At 36.6% G+C, this 17,867-nt stretch overlaps 1 protein-coding gene across 26 annotated transcripts in view; it reads left to right on the top strand.

Annotated features, from left to right (window-relative positions):
- BIRC6 (baculoviral IAP repeat containing 6) overlaps positions 1–17,867 on the top strand; it is a 223,456-nt gene that overhangs the window by 18,161 nt on the left and 187,428 nt on the right. For all 26 annotated transcript variants that reach the window (XR_006703691.1, XM_045447194.1, XM_045447217.1 and 23 more), the window contains exons 2-4: positions 8,125–8,306; positions 10,989–11,126; positions 16,531–16,724. Coding sequence is in view for 25 of the 26 variants with exons in the window: in XM_045447194.1 (XP_045303150.1) it covers positions 8,125–8,306; positions 10,989–11,126; positions 16,531–16,724 (514 nt within the window). In the remaining variant the exon portion in view is untranslated. The remainder of the gene's footprint in view (positions 1–8,124; positions 8,307–10,988; positions 11,127–16,530; positions 16,725–17,867) is intronic.

Raw genomic sequence — 17,867 nt, 5'->3', positions numbered from 1 at the left:
TTATCACTTACATATAATACCCAGTGCTCATCTCAACAAGTGCCCTTATGAGTGCCTATCACCCATTTTCCTCTCTTCCCCACCTCCCCCCATTTATTTATTTTAGAGAGACAGAGAGAGAACATGAAAGTGAGGGAGAGGGACAGAGGGAGAGAGAGTCCTAAGCAGGCTCCATGCTCAGTGCAGAGCCTGACTTGGGGTTCGATCTCAGGACTGAGAGATCATGACCTGAGCCAAAATCAAGAGTCGGACTCCTAACTGAATCACCCAAGCACCTCTAGGAGTTTTGCTTTTGTTTTTTGATTTCCTGGATAGGTTAATCATGTTGTCTGTGAGTAGGGACAGTGTCATTTGTTCCTTTTTAATCTCTGTGGCTTTTTTTTTTTTAATTTTTTTTTTAACATTTATTTATTTTTGAGACAGAGAGAGACAGAGCATGAATGGGGGAGGGTCAGAGAGAGAGGGGGACACAGAATCTGAAACAGGCTTCAGGCTCTGAGCTGTCAGCACAGAGCCTGACACAGGGCTCGAACTCACGGACCGCAAGATCATGACCTGAGCCAAAGTCGGACGCCCAACTGACTGAGCCACCCAGGCGCCCCTGTGGGGCTTTTAAATCTAAGCATTTCTTATTGCAGTGGCTAGATCTTGCAATATGATACTGAGTAGGAGTGGTGTGAGTTTGCATCCTTGCCTTGCTCCTGATCTTAGGGGGGAGAGTATTCAGTGTTTTACCATTAAGTATGTTGATAGTGGTAGGATTTTTGTAGCTGTCCTTCATCAGGTTGAGCAAATTCCCTTTCATTTCTAATTTCCTGAGGTTTTTTTTTTTTTTTTTAAATCATGAAAGGATGTTGTATTTTGCCAAATGCATCTACTGACTTGATGCAGTTTTTCTTCTTTAAGCTATTAATATGGTAGCTTAAATTGGTTGGTTTTGAATATTGAGCCAGTTTTGTATTCCTTGGATAGCTCTACTTGGTCCTGGCATGTTATTATATTTTTATATTTGTCAAATTCCATTTGCTTTTCTTTTGTGGATGATTTTTGCATTCATACACATGACGGATAATAGTAATGTAGTTTTTGTGCTTTTTCTAGATTTGGCATCAGGTTAATGCTGGTCTCGTAAAATGAATTTGGAAGTATTCCTTCTTTTTCTTAGAGGAGGATTGTGTAGAATTGGTATTACTTCTTACATGTTTAATAAAATTCTGCAGTGAAGTCAGGTAGGCCTGGAGATTTGTCTGGAAGATTTGTAACTATGAATTCAATTCCTTAATTTAGATTATTTCATTTGAGATGTTTTGATAGTTGGTAGTTTCAAGAAATTGGTATATTTCATCTGTACTTTCAAATTTATATGTGTAGCTCTGTCTTTATTATTCCCCAGTTACCTTTTTAAATTTGTAGTGTCAAGTTTATTTATTTTGACAGTCTGACTTTTCAGATTTATTTGACAACCTAAGTTGTGAAATTTATGTGCATAGTGTTCATAGTATTCTCTTATTATTTTTTAATGGTTGCAGGATCTATAGTGTATTAGTTCTCTTTCATTCTTGATATTATTGGTAATTTGTGTCTTTTTTTTTTCTTTGCCAACTTTGCCTAGAGATTTACCAATTTTATTGATCTTTTCAAAGAATACTTTGCGTTGATTTTCTCTATTTTTGTATTTTCACGTTTATTGATTTCTGCTCCTATCATTACTATTTTTTTGTTGTTTATTTTGTGCTTATCTTTTCTTTCTCTAGTTTTTTTTTTTTTTTTTTAATATTTTTTGGAGGGAGGGGGAGGGAGAGACTCACTCTCTCTGACTGAGCCAGCCAGGTACCCCTGGTCATTTGATACTTTTAATTATTTTGTTTTAACTTATGTGTTGTTGTTTTTTTTGTTTTGTTTTTACTGTAATTATTTATATATATTTTTTGTAGTTACTTGAATATTACAATATATATGCTTTTCACAATCTATTTAGAATCAGTACTTTACCACTTTAAGCAGAATGTAGCAACCTTTTTACCATATTGTGCTCTCCCTCTTTTAGTTTTTATGAAAAAAAAATTTTTTTTAACGTTTATTTATTTTTGAGAGAGACAGAGCATGAGCAGGGGAGGGGCAGAGAGAATCTGAAGCAGGCTCCAGATTTTGAGCTGTCACTGCAGAGCCTGATGTGGGGCTTGAACTCACAAACTGAGAGATTATGACCTGAGCTGAAGTCAGACGCTTAACCGACTGAGCCACCCAGGCGCCCCTGTATATGTTTGACATATACATATATATGTGTGTGTATATGTGTGTGTGTGTATGTTTAATTTTTTACTATTTAATTATATTATTTAATATAATTATTAAATAATTAAATATATGTGTGTATATATACTTAATGTTTATTTTTGAGAGCAAGAAAGACAGCATGAGTTGGGGAGGGGCAGAGAGAGAGGGAGACACAGAATCCGAAGTAGGCTCCAGGCTCTGAGCTGTCAGCATGCAGCCCGATATGGGGCTCGAACCCACGAACTGTGAGATCATGACCTGAGCTGAAGTTGGACACTCAACTGACTGAGCCACCTAGGTGTGCTCCAATTGTCAAAAATATTTTAGGGACGCCTGGGTGGCTCAGTTGGTTAAGCGTCTGACTTCAGCTCAGGTCATGATCTCATGGTTTGTGGGTTTGAGCCCTGTATCATGCTCTGTGCTGACAGCTCGGAGCCTGGATCCTGCTTCGGATTCTGTGTCTTCTGTCTCTGCTCCTCCCCTGCTTGCACTCTTTGTGTGTGTCTCTCAAAAATAAATAAATGTTAAAAATATTTAAAAAATATTTTAAAGAACTGAGACAAAAAAAAAACACTGGTTATATTTACCCAGATACTTACCATTTCTTTTTTTGTCTTAAGTGTATTTTGAGAGAGAGAGAGAGAGAGAGAGAGAGAGACCTGGCGTGAGTGGAGGAGGGGCGGAGAGAGAGGGAGAGATAGTATCTCTGTGCTATGAGCACAGAGCCTAACATGGGGCTTGATCTCATGAATTGTGAGATCATGACCTGAGCCAAAATCGTGAGTCAGATGCTTCACTGACTGAGCCACCTTGGTGTCCTGATAGTTACCATTTCTGTTGGTATTCCCTCATTTCTGATACTCTTTAAGTTTTCTTCTGAAATGATTTTTCTTTTATTTGATTAACTTCTTTTACAGTTCTTTTTGAGTAGCTTTGCTGGCAAAATTTCTCTTTAGTATTCCTTCATTGAAGAATGCATTTTACCTTCTTTTTTTTTTTTTTTTTAACCTTTATTCTTGATGGATATTTTTGTTGATACGGAATTTCTTTTTCCCTAGTACTTAAAAAATGGTCCACTTCCTAATGAACCCTGTGGTTTTTAATGGTAAATATATTACTTCCATGCAAATAATGTGTCCTTTTTCTCTGGTTGCTTTCAAGATTTTTCTTTGTTAGTTTTCAGCAGTTTATTGTGTTTGACTGTGAATTTTAACTTGTTTTTTGTGAAGTTTCCCCTGCCCAAAAAGAATATCTGCACTAATGCAAGGCATTGGAGTCAATTTTAGAGGTCTGCAAACCCTTATAGCTCTTGGGCTGTCTCCTAATTTTGTAAATAAAGTGTTACTGGAACACATCTACACCCATTTATTTACATGTTGGCTATGGCTGCTTTTGCACTAAGGGGCAGAGGTGAGTAATTGTGAGAGAGACCCTATGTCTTGTGAACCCTAAAATATTTACTAATCTGACCCTTTTCACAAGAAGTTTACTGATCTCTGGTGTAGATGGAGGAATTTGAGTTTTTCCTGTATTAAAATTTCCTACTTGAATTTTTTTTTAACTTAGGCTTAAAAGTCATTTTACAAGTAGCTTCTATACAGAATTCTAAAAAGATGCAGTATGGGGTATGGGGTATGTGTCAGTGTTTTTTCCTTCTTTTTAAAAATCAGAAATGGGGTTGCCTATGTGGCTCAGTCACTTGAGCATCCAACTTTTGATTTTGGCCCAGGTCATGATCCCACCATTCTGAGATTGAGCCCAGTGTTGGGCTCCGTGTTGAGTGTGTACCTTGCTTAAGATTCTCTCTCTCTCCCTCTGCCCCTCTTCCCTGCTGTTTCTCTCTAAAATAAAAAATAAATAAAAACCAACAATGATTTTCTAGCCAATTTTTTTGAAAACATAACAACCATTAGTTAAGCAATTTGAGTAATTTATTTGAGTAATTTATTTTCACATATTTTAAACTCATAGGGTAAATGAAATAAATGGTTTATGCCAAAATGGGATTTAAGGTTTTTTTTTTTTTTTAATGTTTATTTATTTATTTTGAGAGAGAGAGAGAGAGACAGACAGACAGACAGACAGACAGACAGAGGATCCCAAGTGGGTTCCGCACTTAGCAGCAGAGAGCCCGATACGGGGCTCGAACTCATGAACCGTGGGATCATGACCTGAGCTGATGTTAGATGCTTAACCCACTGAGCCACCCAGGTGCCCTGGGATTTTTTTAAAGGTAGTCTTGGGAGATACAATTTACAAATTGTTGTAAGTTTATCAGTGTTATTGGTAACATTAAAATATATTGAGTGTTGAATAGTAGTGCTGGTAAAATAATTAACTGGAGCAACATGAATAAAAGTATAACTCAAGACATGATACTCGACAGGACTTTGAAAACATGTTTTCTCACTGAATGACACAATCAAGCTCAGGTATAGGTTTCTTGGTTTCTTCGTCTCTTTTATGGACCTTCCTGTGCTTAAAATTGTTATAACCAAAAATAAATGTTGAATTTACCTTGTTGTGAAACCTGTCCTCATTTTTGTTGTTGTTGTACAAATGCTCAGTTTTGGGTCAGACTTAAATTTACATGGATTTCATTTTTAACTGAAACTAGAGAATTTCTGTCCTTTGTCTTGTTGCTTGCTCAGTAAAAGACTTGTTCAAACATGTAAGAAGTTGAAAAGTTCCACAAAGTATTCTTTTGTCCATTGCAAGATATTTTTCTTTCACAGAAATCTAGGACTTTTTTAAAAAAAAAGATTTTATTTTTGGGGGGGCACCTGGGTGGCTCAGTCGGTTAAGTGTCCGACTTTGGCTCAGGTCATGATCTCACCATTCGTGAGTTCGAGCCCCGTTTCGCACTCTGTGCTGACAGCTCAGAGCCTGGAGCCTGTTTCAGATTCTGTGTCTCCCTCTCTCTCTGCCCCTTTCCTCCCCTGCTCTATCTCCTTCAAAAATAAATAAACATTAGAAATTTAAAAAAGTAAATAAAAGATTTTGTTTTAAAAATTTTTTAAATGTTTATTTTTGAGAGAACACAAGTCAAGGAGGGGCAGAGAGAGGGGGACAGGAGATCTGAAGCAGGCTCCATGCTGATGGCAGCCAGCTTGATGTGGGACTTGAGCTCACAACCCCAAGATCAAGAGTTGCATGCTCTACTGACTGACCACCGGTGCACCCCATCTAAGACTTTTCTAGGGGGAGATCAGTAAATCTCATCTTGAGCATGCTGTCAGACTACATTAACAAAGCTCTTCCTCTCAAAAGTAAAGTCTTCAGGTTGAGTAAAAGATTGAGAGAAAGGGTCTTTAGTGGGTTCAGTAATCTTCCCTCAAAATTCATGTCTACATGAATCCTTAGACTGTGATTGTATTTGGAAATAGGACCTTTACAGATGTAATTAAGATGAGGTCTGTAAGCTAGGAGATCCTTCAATGGAGTATGGCTGATAATACCCTCTACTTTCTTCCCTCTGTGCAGTAGAGCCTTCACTGCTTACGTATGGCTTTCCCTAGCTAAGGTCAGAAACTGACAACGAACTTATCTGAATGAACATAGTCCTGTTCCATGCTGCTATACTGGCCTGAAGAAATTGTCAACAAGACTGCTTAGTAACTGTGCATGACTGAGTGCTAGTATTGGATAATATAAGAAGTTCAAAAAACAGTGCTGACTTTTTTTTAGCCAAGATCTGGTGAGGAATCTCCGGTGACATTCTATCGTATTCTCTAGGGTTGTGTGGAAGCCCATTTGGAAACTCTGGTATAGAGTCTTACTCACATTTTATACCTCTCTGGAGAAATTTTAACAAAATTATAATTTTTATGAATTGTCACCTAAGTGCACATCTCTAAAACAGTAAAGCAGAATTTGCAGTTTGTTTTACAAAATTTTATAGTTATGTGTGGGGGCAGGGCACATATGGGAAATGTAAGTACCTTCCTTTGCTAGAAACCTAAAATTGCTTTAAAAAAAAAGAATAGTTTTACAAAATATGGTTAGGATGCCTGGGTGGCTCAGTTGGTTAAGCATGGACTTCGGCTCAGGTCATGATCTCCTGGTTTGTGGGTTCGAGCCCCGCGTCGGGCTTTGTGCTGACAGCTCAGAGCCTGGAGCCTGTTTCGGATTCTGTGTCTCCCTCTCTCTTTCTGCATCTCCCCTGCTCACACTCTGTCTCTCTCTCTCTCTCTCTCTCTCTCTCTCTCTCTCTCTCAAAAATAAATAAACATTATTTATTTATAAAAAAATATTATTGTTAATGAGTTTTGGAGATTTGAAATGATCTTTGCAAGTTCTTACCCAATTTTACTCTGAGTTTCTATAATTTGTTTCTTTCCATTTTACCTAGATACCAGAATCGCTAGGTACATATTCCTATTTTATTGTATTACAGAGATTATTATCCTGTATGCTAACATGTATTTCAAACCTCTGCTTCTGAGACTGAACTATAGAAATTTTTGTCTTGTTTTATGTAGGTGATGAGTTAGTTCCTAATCAGTTTTCTAATGCCTCCAAGCTGTCTGTTAGAGTCCAAAAGAGCTATAACAATCTGGGATTAAGAATGTCAACCCAATATTCATTGATCATGACATGCTTTATAGTTCTGGAGATTGAGGACTAGGACCCTGATTTATTTCCATTTTTCTGCTTTTGTATCATTAGGCAGTAGCAGTGCTAGTTTCTGGGATGTTCTGTAGAGTTGTGGTGGGAGTTTAGGATGAGATATACTGGCAGGATTACTTGCCCACAGGGAAATATCTTCTCTGTTGGAATAAAAATTTCACAGTTGATCATTCTTCAAAGTCTTTTTTACAGAAACTCTATTTCTAGCAGAAACACTTAATATTAATCTAATAAGTCTATGAATTTAAGTGTAGAAACTGATGTTATCTTCAAAAAAATTTATTTAGTATTATATTCAAAGCTTCATGCCCATCTGTCCTGGCTTTTGTAAGTCTTCTTGAAATTCCACCGTAACTTATTCTGAGAAATTTTATGGTTCGTTTATTTACTGACTTTCTCCATTAAAATACCCTTCTGATACTGATTCAGCAGAAACTTCAGAAAACATTGATCTTCAATGGTAGTTGATGGTGTTTTCTCGGTGAGGATTGAACTAGAGGCTTTAGTAGTTCTGTTAACCTGGGTTATAGTTTTCCATAATTTTATCTCATCTATAAAAGACCTCAAAAACTTTTGTGGTAATTACCTAGAAACTGTCCATGCTGACTTTATGCTTATTGAATTTTGCACAAAATGACAAATATTGAATTTTTAAAAATTTTGTTCTGAACACTTTATGAAATAGTATAGTACAAAGAACTTCCCTGTACATTTCACCCTGTTCTACCAATTTTAATTTTAAATACTTCACCACATTTGCTTGTCATTTCCGCACATATATACATACTTTTGCTCTGTTGAGAATACGTTGCATATATCATGCCCCTTTACCCTTTACTATTTCTAGGTTTATTTGTTTTTTTTTTTTTTTTTAAGTTTTATTTACTTAATTAATCTTTGTACCCAGTGTGGGGCTTGAACTCATGACCCTGAGATCATGAGTCTCCTGCTCTTCCAACTGAGCCAGCCAGGAGCCCCTGTTTATTTTTAAGAACAATTATATTCTCCATAGTTGTCAAGTTCTGATAATTTCATATTGATACTTTTATCTAAGCTATAGTACATATTGCAAATTTATCAGTTGTTCTAATAATGTCCTTTAGAGCAATCTTTTTCCATTCCAGGATTAAATACTGTATTTAGCTTCCATTTAAACATGTATTTTTAATGGACTATTGGCCTTTAAACCTAAGTGTTGAATTTTTGTTTTTTTGACAGCTAAACCAGGTGGACAGGTGAAATGTCAGTATATATCTGCGGTGGATAAAGTTATATTTGTGGATGATTATGCAGTAGGGTGTAGGAAGGACCTTAATGGAATCTTGTTGTTAGACACTGCTCTGCAAACTCCAGTTTCAAAGCAGGATGATGTGGTTCAGCTTGAATTACCTGTTACAGAGGTAAGTTGAAATAAGTATCAGTGTACTTTTCTACTTAATATAATTTCAGACCTGTTACTTGTTAAATGGAATTAGGTTGTCCTTTGACAACATTATATATGTACCCCTTCTTGTACATATAGAATAAAGAATTGACTTCTAGATCACAAGTTTGTTTAATTCCTCTGTGTAATTAATTGACGTTTATTGAAGTGGTATTTAAGTGTAAACCGTACAGGTTAAATTGTGATAGAGATCCCAAAATACAGTGACTTAAGCAATATCTTTTTTTTTTTTTTTTTTTTTTTTTTTTCAGTAACAGTGCAGGGCTAAGGGTAGGGGTAACTTTACTTCCGTCAACAGTTAGCTTCCATCTCCTGAGTCCAAGACAGCTGTTCCCAGTCTCATTAGTATTTCCCAGTCATAGCGAAAGGAAGGGCAAAAGGCCAGGGTTGCACTCAGGGAAGGGGTGTGACCCCTCCCTCCTTCTCTCCCTTTGTTTCTACTTTTTCTCCCCTCCTTCCCTTCCATTTTCCCTCTCTCCTTCATTCCTTCTTGATCTCTTTCATAACCTCTCTCATATACATCCTTTTCATGCTCATCTCCTTGGCCAGAATTTAGTCACATGGTCACATCAAGCTGAGAAGACTGAGAAAGAAGAGGTAGTTCTTTATTTTTTTTAAAATATAAAAGAAAGGAGTTATCTTTGCTATGTATCATGTCTCTTAACAATCCAGTTTAAAATTTTAGCTCTATGTATTTTTCTGTAGTGTTACATATTCATTACTTAATTTGTAAGTCCACCTTAATTTAAATTATTTTGTGTGTGCATTGATGTTCATGTAATTTAAAAGTACATTTTTCAAAGTTACTGGATTAAATCATCTTAAGTAGAATATAAAAGATTATAATGCTGTGTTCCATAATATTTTTGTAAGGTACCATTTTTGTCTTCATACCAATTTGTTAATTATGAAGTGTTTTGCATTTGGTGGATTGATATGATTAGTTGATAAAATGAGTTTATAAAAATAGCGTATTTTCCATTTTTAGGACATGGAAAGTATCAGTGTGTAAAAATAAAGTCCAGTATGAATGTTTTTATTCTCTTTTTGGAAGGCTATTAAAAAAAGATACCAATATATATATATATATCAACTTAGATTTCATATTTAGTGTTATATCACAGTTATCAGTTATATGTTAATATTGAAAGAATGTTGCTGGAAGTCTGAATTCTAAAAAGAGAGTAGTCCTCTTTTTGTCATCAGAATATCTGGATCTGGGGTCTTGTCTAAAATTTTTGGACAGATGGGGCACTTGGATAAGCCAACTGTGGCTCAGTTGGATAAGCATCCAACCTGGTTTCACCTTGGCTCATGATCTCACCGTTTGTGAGTTTGAGTCCCACATGGGGCTCTGCGTTGAAAGTGTGGAGCCTGCTTGGGATTGTCTCTCTCTCTCTCTGCCTCTTCCCCACTTGGTCTCTCTCTCTCTCTCTCTCTGTGCCAAACTTAAAAAATAAATAAATACAGTTTTTGGACAGAGAATTAGTTTTAGTTGTATTGAACATTTTTTCATTTTAATTTGAGGAATTTATACTAGATGATGACTTAAGGCTGATATCTTAATAAAGGATATAATACATTGAAAGATGGTATCAAACTGTTCAGGTTTTAAAAAGAACTATAGAATTACAATAAAATATTGGAATATTTATAATGAAATAGATCCTCAAGTCAGTATTTTTCATTCTCTACTGACTGAAATGTTAGGTATTTACCTGACTTTTACCACCTTCTTCCCCTTGTTGACCTTTAACATCCACTTGCTGATTTCTCTCTATTTACCTAAATAATTACAACTGTGTTGTTCACATAATATTGTTTGTAGACCTTCCACCATGCCAGGCATCCTTTACTGTACCACATTAGTTTGTCACTGTCTTCACTGAAGTATGGGGTCCTAGGTTTGGTTAGATCAGTGTGGATGTATTCTTTTCCATATGTTGACCACACATTTCTGTTTAGATAGTTCATTTTGAATATGTGGGTAACAATACAGAGGGCTCTTTTATATTACCTGATGACTTAGTGAATGCCCCTCTTATGGTTTTGCTTACTTTGAGTATTTAAAACTCATTGAAAGATTTTACATTTATCTCTTTAAAATTTTATCTTTCGTTTTATTTTTAAATGTTTATTTTTGAGAGAGAGAGAGAGAGAGACAGAGGCAGGCAGAGAGAGAGGGAGACAGAAGATCCGAAGTGGGCTTGGCATGAACAGCACAGAGCCTGTTGCGGGGCTCAAACACACGAACTGAGATCATGACCTGAGCTGAAGTTGGTGCTTAACTGACAGAACCATTCATTCAGGCGCCCCTACCTTTCATTTTTGAGCATGGTGTCAGTTTGTCCAGTTTTTTTTTTTTTTTTTTATCTTGCTGTGGTTTATAATAGCTCCCATGTATTGAAGCTTTATTCTGTGATACTACACTGAATACATTGCTTTATCTCATTTAATTTTTAACAGCCCTTCAAATCAATATATGATTAAGTTTGTTTAAAAAAGTAAAAGCAGTATGGTACTTGTTAGAATCATTACAAATTAAAATATTTGAATAAGGATCTGAGTGTAACATTTTTTGTTGTGTTTAATTTTCTGTGTTCATCTTTTTTTTTTTTTTTTTTTTTTTTAAATTTAGGCACAGCAGCTCTTATCAGCATGTTTAGAAAAGGTAGATATTTCTAGTACGGAGGGTTATGATTTGTTCATCACACAGCTCAAAGATGGTTTAAAAAATACATCCCATGAGACTGCAGCAAACCATAAAGTTGCTAAGGTAAGAGGTTAAAACAAAATTACCTTGTTTGGGATTATTTCACACCTCCATACTTTTGCCTTTCTCTGTCTTTCCCATACTCTCCATCTCCCCTTGAAAATATTCCAGTTCTAGATTTTTCCTCTCCTTTAGGGAAAAAAGTGTGTTTATAAGTCACCTCAAGTTGAAACTGTTTTTACTGAGGTTTAATTAACTTCAGGTTATGGGAACTGTTTTGCTTAACTTTGTTCCTAAAGCTTCTGTGCTTGGTGGCTCTATGTTGGTTGAGAGGCTTAAAGAGAGCTCCTTGTCAGGTGATGAGCTTCAGTGAGAAATGGAATATGTATTTGAAAATGGGGGCCATTTGGGTTTTTGTTGAAATAATCTTGGGGTGATGTGACTAGTATGTCTGTGCCAGATGATGCATTGAATTAAATCCTTGGGTATATTTTACTGATTTTTCTTTTTTGTCTAAGTTATAAATGCGATACATATAAAATTTCTGTACCAAAGGATGTAAGGTAGAAAGTGAAAACCGTTTTCCTAAAAATAATTTTTGTGCTTATAAATACCTTTTTTCTCAAGTACAGTTGTAACTATACAAAAATGTCGTGATGTACTGTCATCTGTTGGGGCTGTGTGACAATACCACTAGCTGGGTAGCATATATACAACAGAAATTTATTGCCCACAGTTCTGAAGGCAGGGAAGTGCAAGATCAAGGTGGCAGCATGGTTGCCTTCTGATGAAGTTCTTCTTGGTTCATACTTGGCTCCTTCTCACTGTGTCCTGACATGCTGGAAAGATCAGGGGATCCTTCTGGAGCCTCTTTTATAAAGGCATTAATCCCATTCATGAGGGCTCTAGTCTCATGACTTAAGTACTCCCAAAGGCCTTACCAGTACTGATACCATCCACCACCTTTGGGGGTTAGGATTTCAACAGATGAATTTTGCTGAGGGAAACACACATTCAGACTGTAGCATGTATCTTGCTTTTTTTTTTTTTTTTAATTTTTTTTTTAACGTTTATTTATTTTTGAGACAGAGGCAGAGCATGAACGGGGGAGGGGCAGAGAGAGAGGGAGACACAGAATCCGAAGCAGGCTCCAGGCTCTGAGCCATCAGCCCAGAGCCCGACACAGGGCTCGAACTCACGGACTGCGAGATTGTGACCTGAGTTGAAGTCGGACGCTTAACCGACTGAGCCACCCAGGCGCCCCTGTATCTTGCTTTTTAAATTTAAGAATGTTTCTTGAGTATCTTTGCTATTAATCATCAGATCAGCTGTATCCTTCCTGATACTGAGTTTTTAATATAGATTTACAATGATACATTAACTTTTATTCCATTGATGAGACATTTAGTAAAATAGAAACCATACTATGCATTTCAACAGAGAGAATTTATCATAAAGAATTGATTTTAACCTGTGTTTGGGAATTGAAAAAGTGAAATGGAAACCGTGAGTAAACACACAGATAGTAACTACAGGAAGCAGCTCTCACCTTGGTCTGGAGGAACAAGAAATGAGGGCTGTCAGCACATACAGGCTTAGAGAATAGGCCCTATGGGTCTGGGACTCAGACTTCTGAGGAGGAGCTGCTGCCCAGCTGGTACTTCAGGAGTTTGGGGATTGGAGCATGTGGAGCTGAGACACAGATCTCTGAAGAGAGGTGCAGCTTGGCTGGTGTTACTGCTTCTGAGGAGCTCTGTGAGACTGGTTCTGGGAATGCTGAATAAACAAAACAAAATGCTGAAGACTGTAAGAATCAACTGCTGCCACCAGGTCCTGTGCTGAAACAGCGTTGACAGTAGTGACAAGGAATAGCAAGGGGAAGTCGTGCTTTCCAGTTTCCATCCCGTGTTCCTTGTGTCAGAACCTGACAGACAGGAAACCAGCTGGCAAAGAAGAAATGCAGTTCGCAGAGTCCTAGTCCTAGCATGATAGGGAAGAGAAATAAAGGGTCCATTTGGAGCTGAGAGATCATAGTTTGATAATTGGCACAGCGTACCCTTTGACTGTTCACCATCTCCATACACACTTTCTGTACATACCTGAACCTTTAATACTGATACAACAAGAATACGATGCTTTTACTTTTTATAAATGAAGATTCCCTCTCCCTGTCCCCAGAAATGAGAGACACAAAGTTCCAAAAATATTTTATGTACCCCTAGGTGATAGTAACTACTAAAATTTAGTTATGTTTAGGTCTCAACCGTATAGTGACACTAATACAATGTGTATAATTTGTCGATTTCCTCAGGAGTAGATGTTTTTTGATGAGCATTTGTGTATTTCATAAATATTTTCACATTCTGTGTTTATTTTGAGAGGTCTTTGCATAGACCTTTACCCTTGGCTACAATCCTGATGTTTCCAAATGCCTGGCCATCCAGCCAAAACATTAGCTACTGTCCATTAATCAGTGAGGATCTTTACTTATGGGCAATACTCAATCCAGACAAAGAGAACAGCCAATATACTGGTTGAAGTCCTGCCCACTGAGAAGATTTACCTTCACTACTATCCTGATTGAGGTTGTGATGTTGTAGCCATCACTTTAGGGTGGTACAGATGTGCAGAACCATCTGTAAATCAGAGCCAAAGTTTTTCTTCCACATTTACCTTCTATGTAGTTCTCTGTGAAGCCATCAATGCTGAATGAGAAGGCGGGATTATAACAAGAGTAGGTATTGAAGAAGTCTGAGTTACTTGCTTTATTCACCTTGTCCAAAACTGGCCTTTTGGACTTTCTCAAGACTGATTTATAAATCACCTAATGAAGGAAACTTGTATTTTGTGCCCAGTATTATGGTTTGGTGTATAACATCTATATAACATATAACATCTAGTTTGTGTTGGGCAGCTCTGATTGCACAGACACATATTTCATGGATTGATATTAATTTCTGTCAGGACTGGGAAGCCAGAAACTGTTCTCAAAAGAACAGTTATTTACAGAAGAGGGCATGGCTTTACCCTAACGTTTGTGCTGGTAGTTGTTCCAGTGTAGCTTGTCAGATAGGCCTTTCAGGATCTTCACTTGCCACACACACTTCTCATGTCATTGAATATGCTCACTGGTACAGATGGCAGAATATCTCGTGATTCAGCCAGGACCTGCTGCAGAGCTTCTTGTTCTGTGCCTCATGTATTCTTTGAAAATTGATAGAGTTGCACACTCACATATACTGAATATTGGGTCCAGAATCCAGTTAGGCCTACCAAGCATTGTGCCTCTTTTTCAGTATTTGCTTCTGTAAGTTGAAGCAATTTGTCTTTCACCTTGGAAGGACTATCCTGACATGCTCAGTCCACTGTACCTCCAGAAACTTCACAGAAGCTGTAGGACTCTGAGTTTTTCTGGGTATTATTGATCCTCTCTGGCTTGCGTGTGTCTTACTAAGGCATGTAAGTTCCTTGCTACTTTCTCCTCATCCAGACCAATCACCGTCATGCTATAGTGTGTTACAGCATGATGTAGTAGACCAGTGTGGTGGTCTGCAGGATGTTAAGTTTATCAAGATTTCTGCAGATTAGATACGCTAAAGAGCATGAGATACAGTCCCAGGGTAAGACTGAAGCTTGGGTGTTACTGCCATATAAAAGCAGTTTACTTCTGGATGGTCCTTAAAAATTGGTATAAAGAAAGAGTATTTCACAAAACTGTAACTGCCTACCAGATATCAAGGGATTTGTTGACTTCTGCAGTAAAGATACGTCATCTGGAACAGCTGCTGCAATTGAAGTCACCTGATAGTTTATAATCCACAGTTTTTCTTTCAGATCCATTTACATTTTGCATTGGCCAAACAGGCCAATTAATGAAGGTGAGATAAATGAAAATGAAGTTAAATGAAGGTGAGATAGTTTGACTTCCCCTGTATCTATCAGGTCTCTTATAGTGGCATTGATCTCAGAGATTTCCTCAAGAATGTGGTATTGTTCTGGTTTAGTAGCTTTCTAGAGAATGGAAGTTCTAGGTGCTTCCGCTTGGCCTTTGTTCCTTTACTACTTTTTAGAGAGGACCAGAGAAACAATGTGGAAATTTTTCTAGTTGTTTGTTTTATATCTCTTCCTATTATGCATTTAGTAATGGGACAAATAACTACAACACAGGTACGGGGATCCACAGAGCTCACTGAGACAACTTTGGGAAAAAACTCCATTAATCACTTGACCACCACAAATCCCCACTTTCACGAGTGGACCACAGTGATGTTTTAAATTAGTTCAGTGCCACTGCTTTGTAGTGCCTGAAAGATCATAATATTTTCTATTTCCTCATGGACAGTGACTGTAGTGAATGTCGTCTACAGGTGCTTTGGGGGAAGGCTTGAAGTATGATTTACAGTGAAGTGGGGCAATATTGTAGTATCCTTTCTCAAGGGGATTCATGAAGCAAGAGGCTCTGGACCTATGAATGGGTTAGTTCTAGAAACAAAGTAAGAGGCTTTCAATTTCTTTGTCTCTCTTTTTAGCAATTTAAGTCGTGTCTGTGTCCACAAGTTTTTCTAGTTAGATAAGTAATAATTTAGTAGGCTGCCTAGAATGTACTAGACACAGTGGAAACCATAGGTGAGCAGGGATAGGATATAAAAATGAAATGGTTTTATAGACTTATTTCTCTGGAAGGATAATACTGAGCATCTTCGCATTCTAACTTTTAAAATAATTTTTATGTTAAATAATTATAGTTAATATTTGCTGAATGCTTACTGTATTAAAGATTGTACCAATTCTCACTTGAATTTTCTTAAGAACATTATGTGAGTAGGTATTTGTTTTTCCCCATATCACAGAAGCAGGAGAATGAAGTTAATTTGATCAGGGTCACATAGTTGATGATGAAGATGGTCTTGGAATCCAAGTCTGTGTAACTACAACATCTGTGCTTTTAGTTGCTTCGCTGAATTAACTGACAACAAATACATAAGAGTCTGCTAAACTGAAGTAAATCCTCATATGCCAAGTAGTGATACACTGTGCAAGTATATAAATATGTATATATATATATATATACACACACATACATATACACACACACAAGTATTATATATACAAGTATGTTCACAAGTATATACACAAGTATGTTCTTATGAGTGGAGATGTTTGAGTGCCTAGTTTGTGCTTAACATTGTAAATGTGCTGGAGGAATATGAAAAACAACAGATGATTTTCGTTATCCTCAATTGTTGATGCATACGTAAGAAGATGTGCTACCATCAGGTTCTAAACTTTTTCTAATTGAGGTTTCATTTTTTTCTATAATTGCAAGTTTCTGCTTTAAATGTTGAGTTAATAGAGTAAACTGACCTGAAACTGATAAATAGTTCTTTATTTTGTAATGTATAAGTTATAGTTTTGGTTTAAACTGTTGAATACATTTTTCTTTGCTTTCATTCCCAATTTATTTCAGTGGGCCACAGTTACATTTCATCTTCCTCATCATGTGTTGAAGTCCATTGCCAGTGCCATTGTGAATGAACTCAAGAAAATAAATCAAAATGTTGCTGCCTTACCTGTGGCGTCCTCAGTGATGGACAGATTGTCTTACCTCTTACCTAGTGCTCGTCCAGAACTTGGAGTGGGGCCAGGCCGTTCTGTGGACAGGTATAACCTTGCTTATGAAGAGATGTGACAGTGAAATTGAACCGATTAGGTTTTGATTAACCAAGAATAACAAAAATTTAATTATGATTGAAAATGTATTTCAAAATAATTTTGAAAACCATTCAGATTCTCATATCAAAATACTGAAGTGAATTAGTATTTGAATTGCGATTAAATAATTTCTTTTGGTGCCTGGGAGGTATTTAAAGAGGCCATAAAACTGTACTTTGAAAATTCCAGCTCTGTACATAGTAAATATTTGAGTCCACTTAAAAATATAATTATTCAGTAGAGAAGAAGAATTTTGCCTGGTTGAAATTTTGTGACCTTTGAAATAAATTTTCATAAGTTGAAAAGCCATGCCAGAATCCATGTAGAAGAGCTATATATTATTTCCTACTTAGAAAATGAGAAGAGTTGAAAAATCAGGGTGATATTGCATTACAGTTTCTGTGCCTCCTCCCCTGGATTTCAGCAGTTCACAAAAATCTTAGTTTGGCCAGTATTTTCTTCAGTAGAGATTCATTGAGGTCCTACTCTGTGTAATACTAATTAAAAAGTCAGTAATATGTTCATTTAAATGTTAAATTTGAAATAACATATATCAGGTTCTTACTAAAAGTACTGAAGTTTAGAAATGCTATAAGGAAATATTAAATCTAGCAATTTTGATAAGTTCACCTTTGCCTTCCCATGTATGGGGAAAATTTTACATTTTCACATTTTCACTGGATGTGAATTATAACTTCCTATGCTTTTTTTCTGAAGTACATTTATAAATAGTACATGCTGATGTTAACAAAGGCACTACCGAATAAATTAGCTTTAACTTCTATTAAGTGTGGCTCTTACATTAGTTTGCAATATTTATTAGCTTATGTCTTGGTAAACTTGAGACTTTTGCTTAATCAGTTGCCTGTTTTTTTGTTGAGTGATTCTATTATATAAATAACTTCTTTTGGTTAACATTTGGGAAAGATTTTTATATTCTGTAGCAGTATTGCAATCTGTGTCTTTTGGGTAAAATGTAGAAACTATCATTTATAATCTGAATAGCTTTTAGGTAATAGGTAGTATGGCTGTCATTAAAATATTCCTTAGACTATGTCTGGAGAGGGGGGTGGAAATATGTACCTGGAATAA

Source organism: Leopardus geoffroyi, chromosome A3 (genome assembly GCF_018350155.1).
Source record: "Leopardus geoffroyi isolate Oge1 chromosome A3, O.geoffroyi_Oge1_pat1.0, whole genome shotgun sequence".
In the NCBI taxonomy this organism is placed as follows: Eukaryota; Metazoa; Chordata; class Mammalia; order Carnivora; family Felidae; genus Leopardus; species Leopardus geoffroyi.
This window is presented reverse-complemented; position numbering and strand designations above follow the sequence as displayed.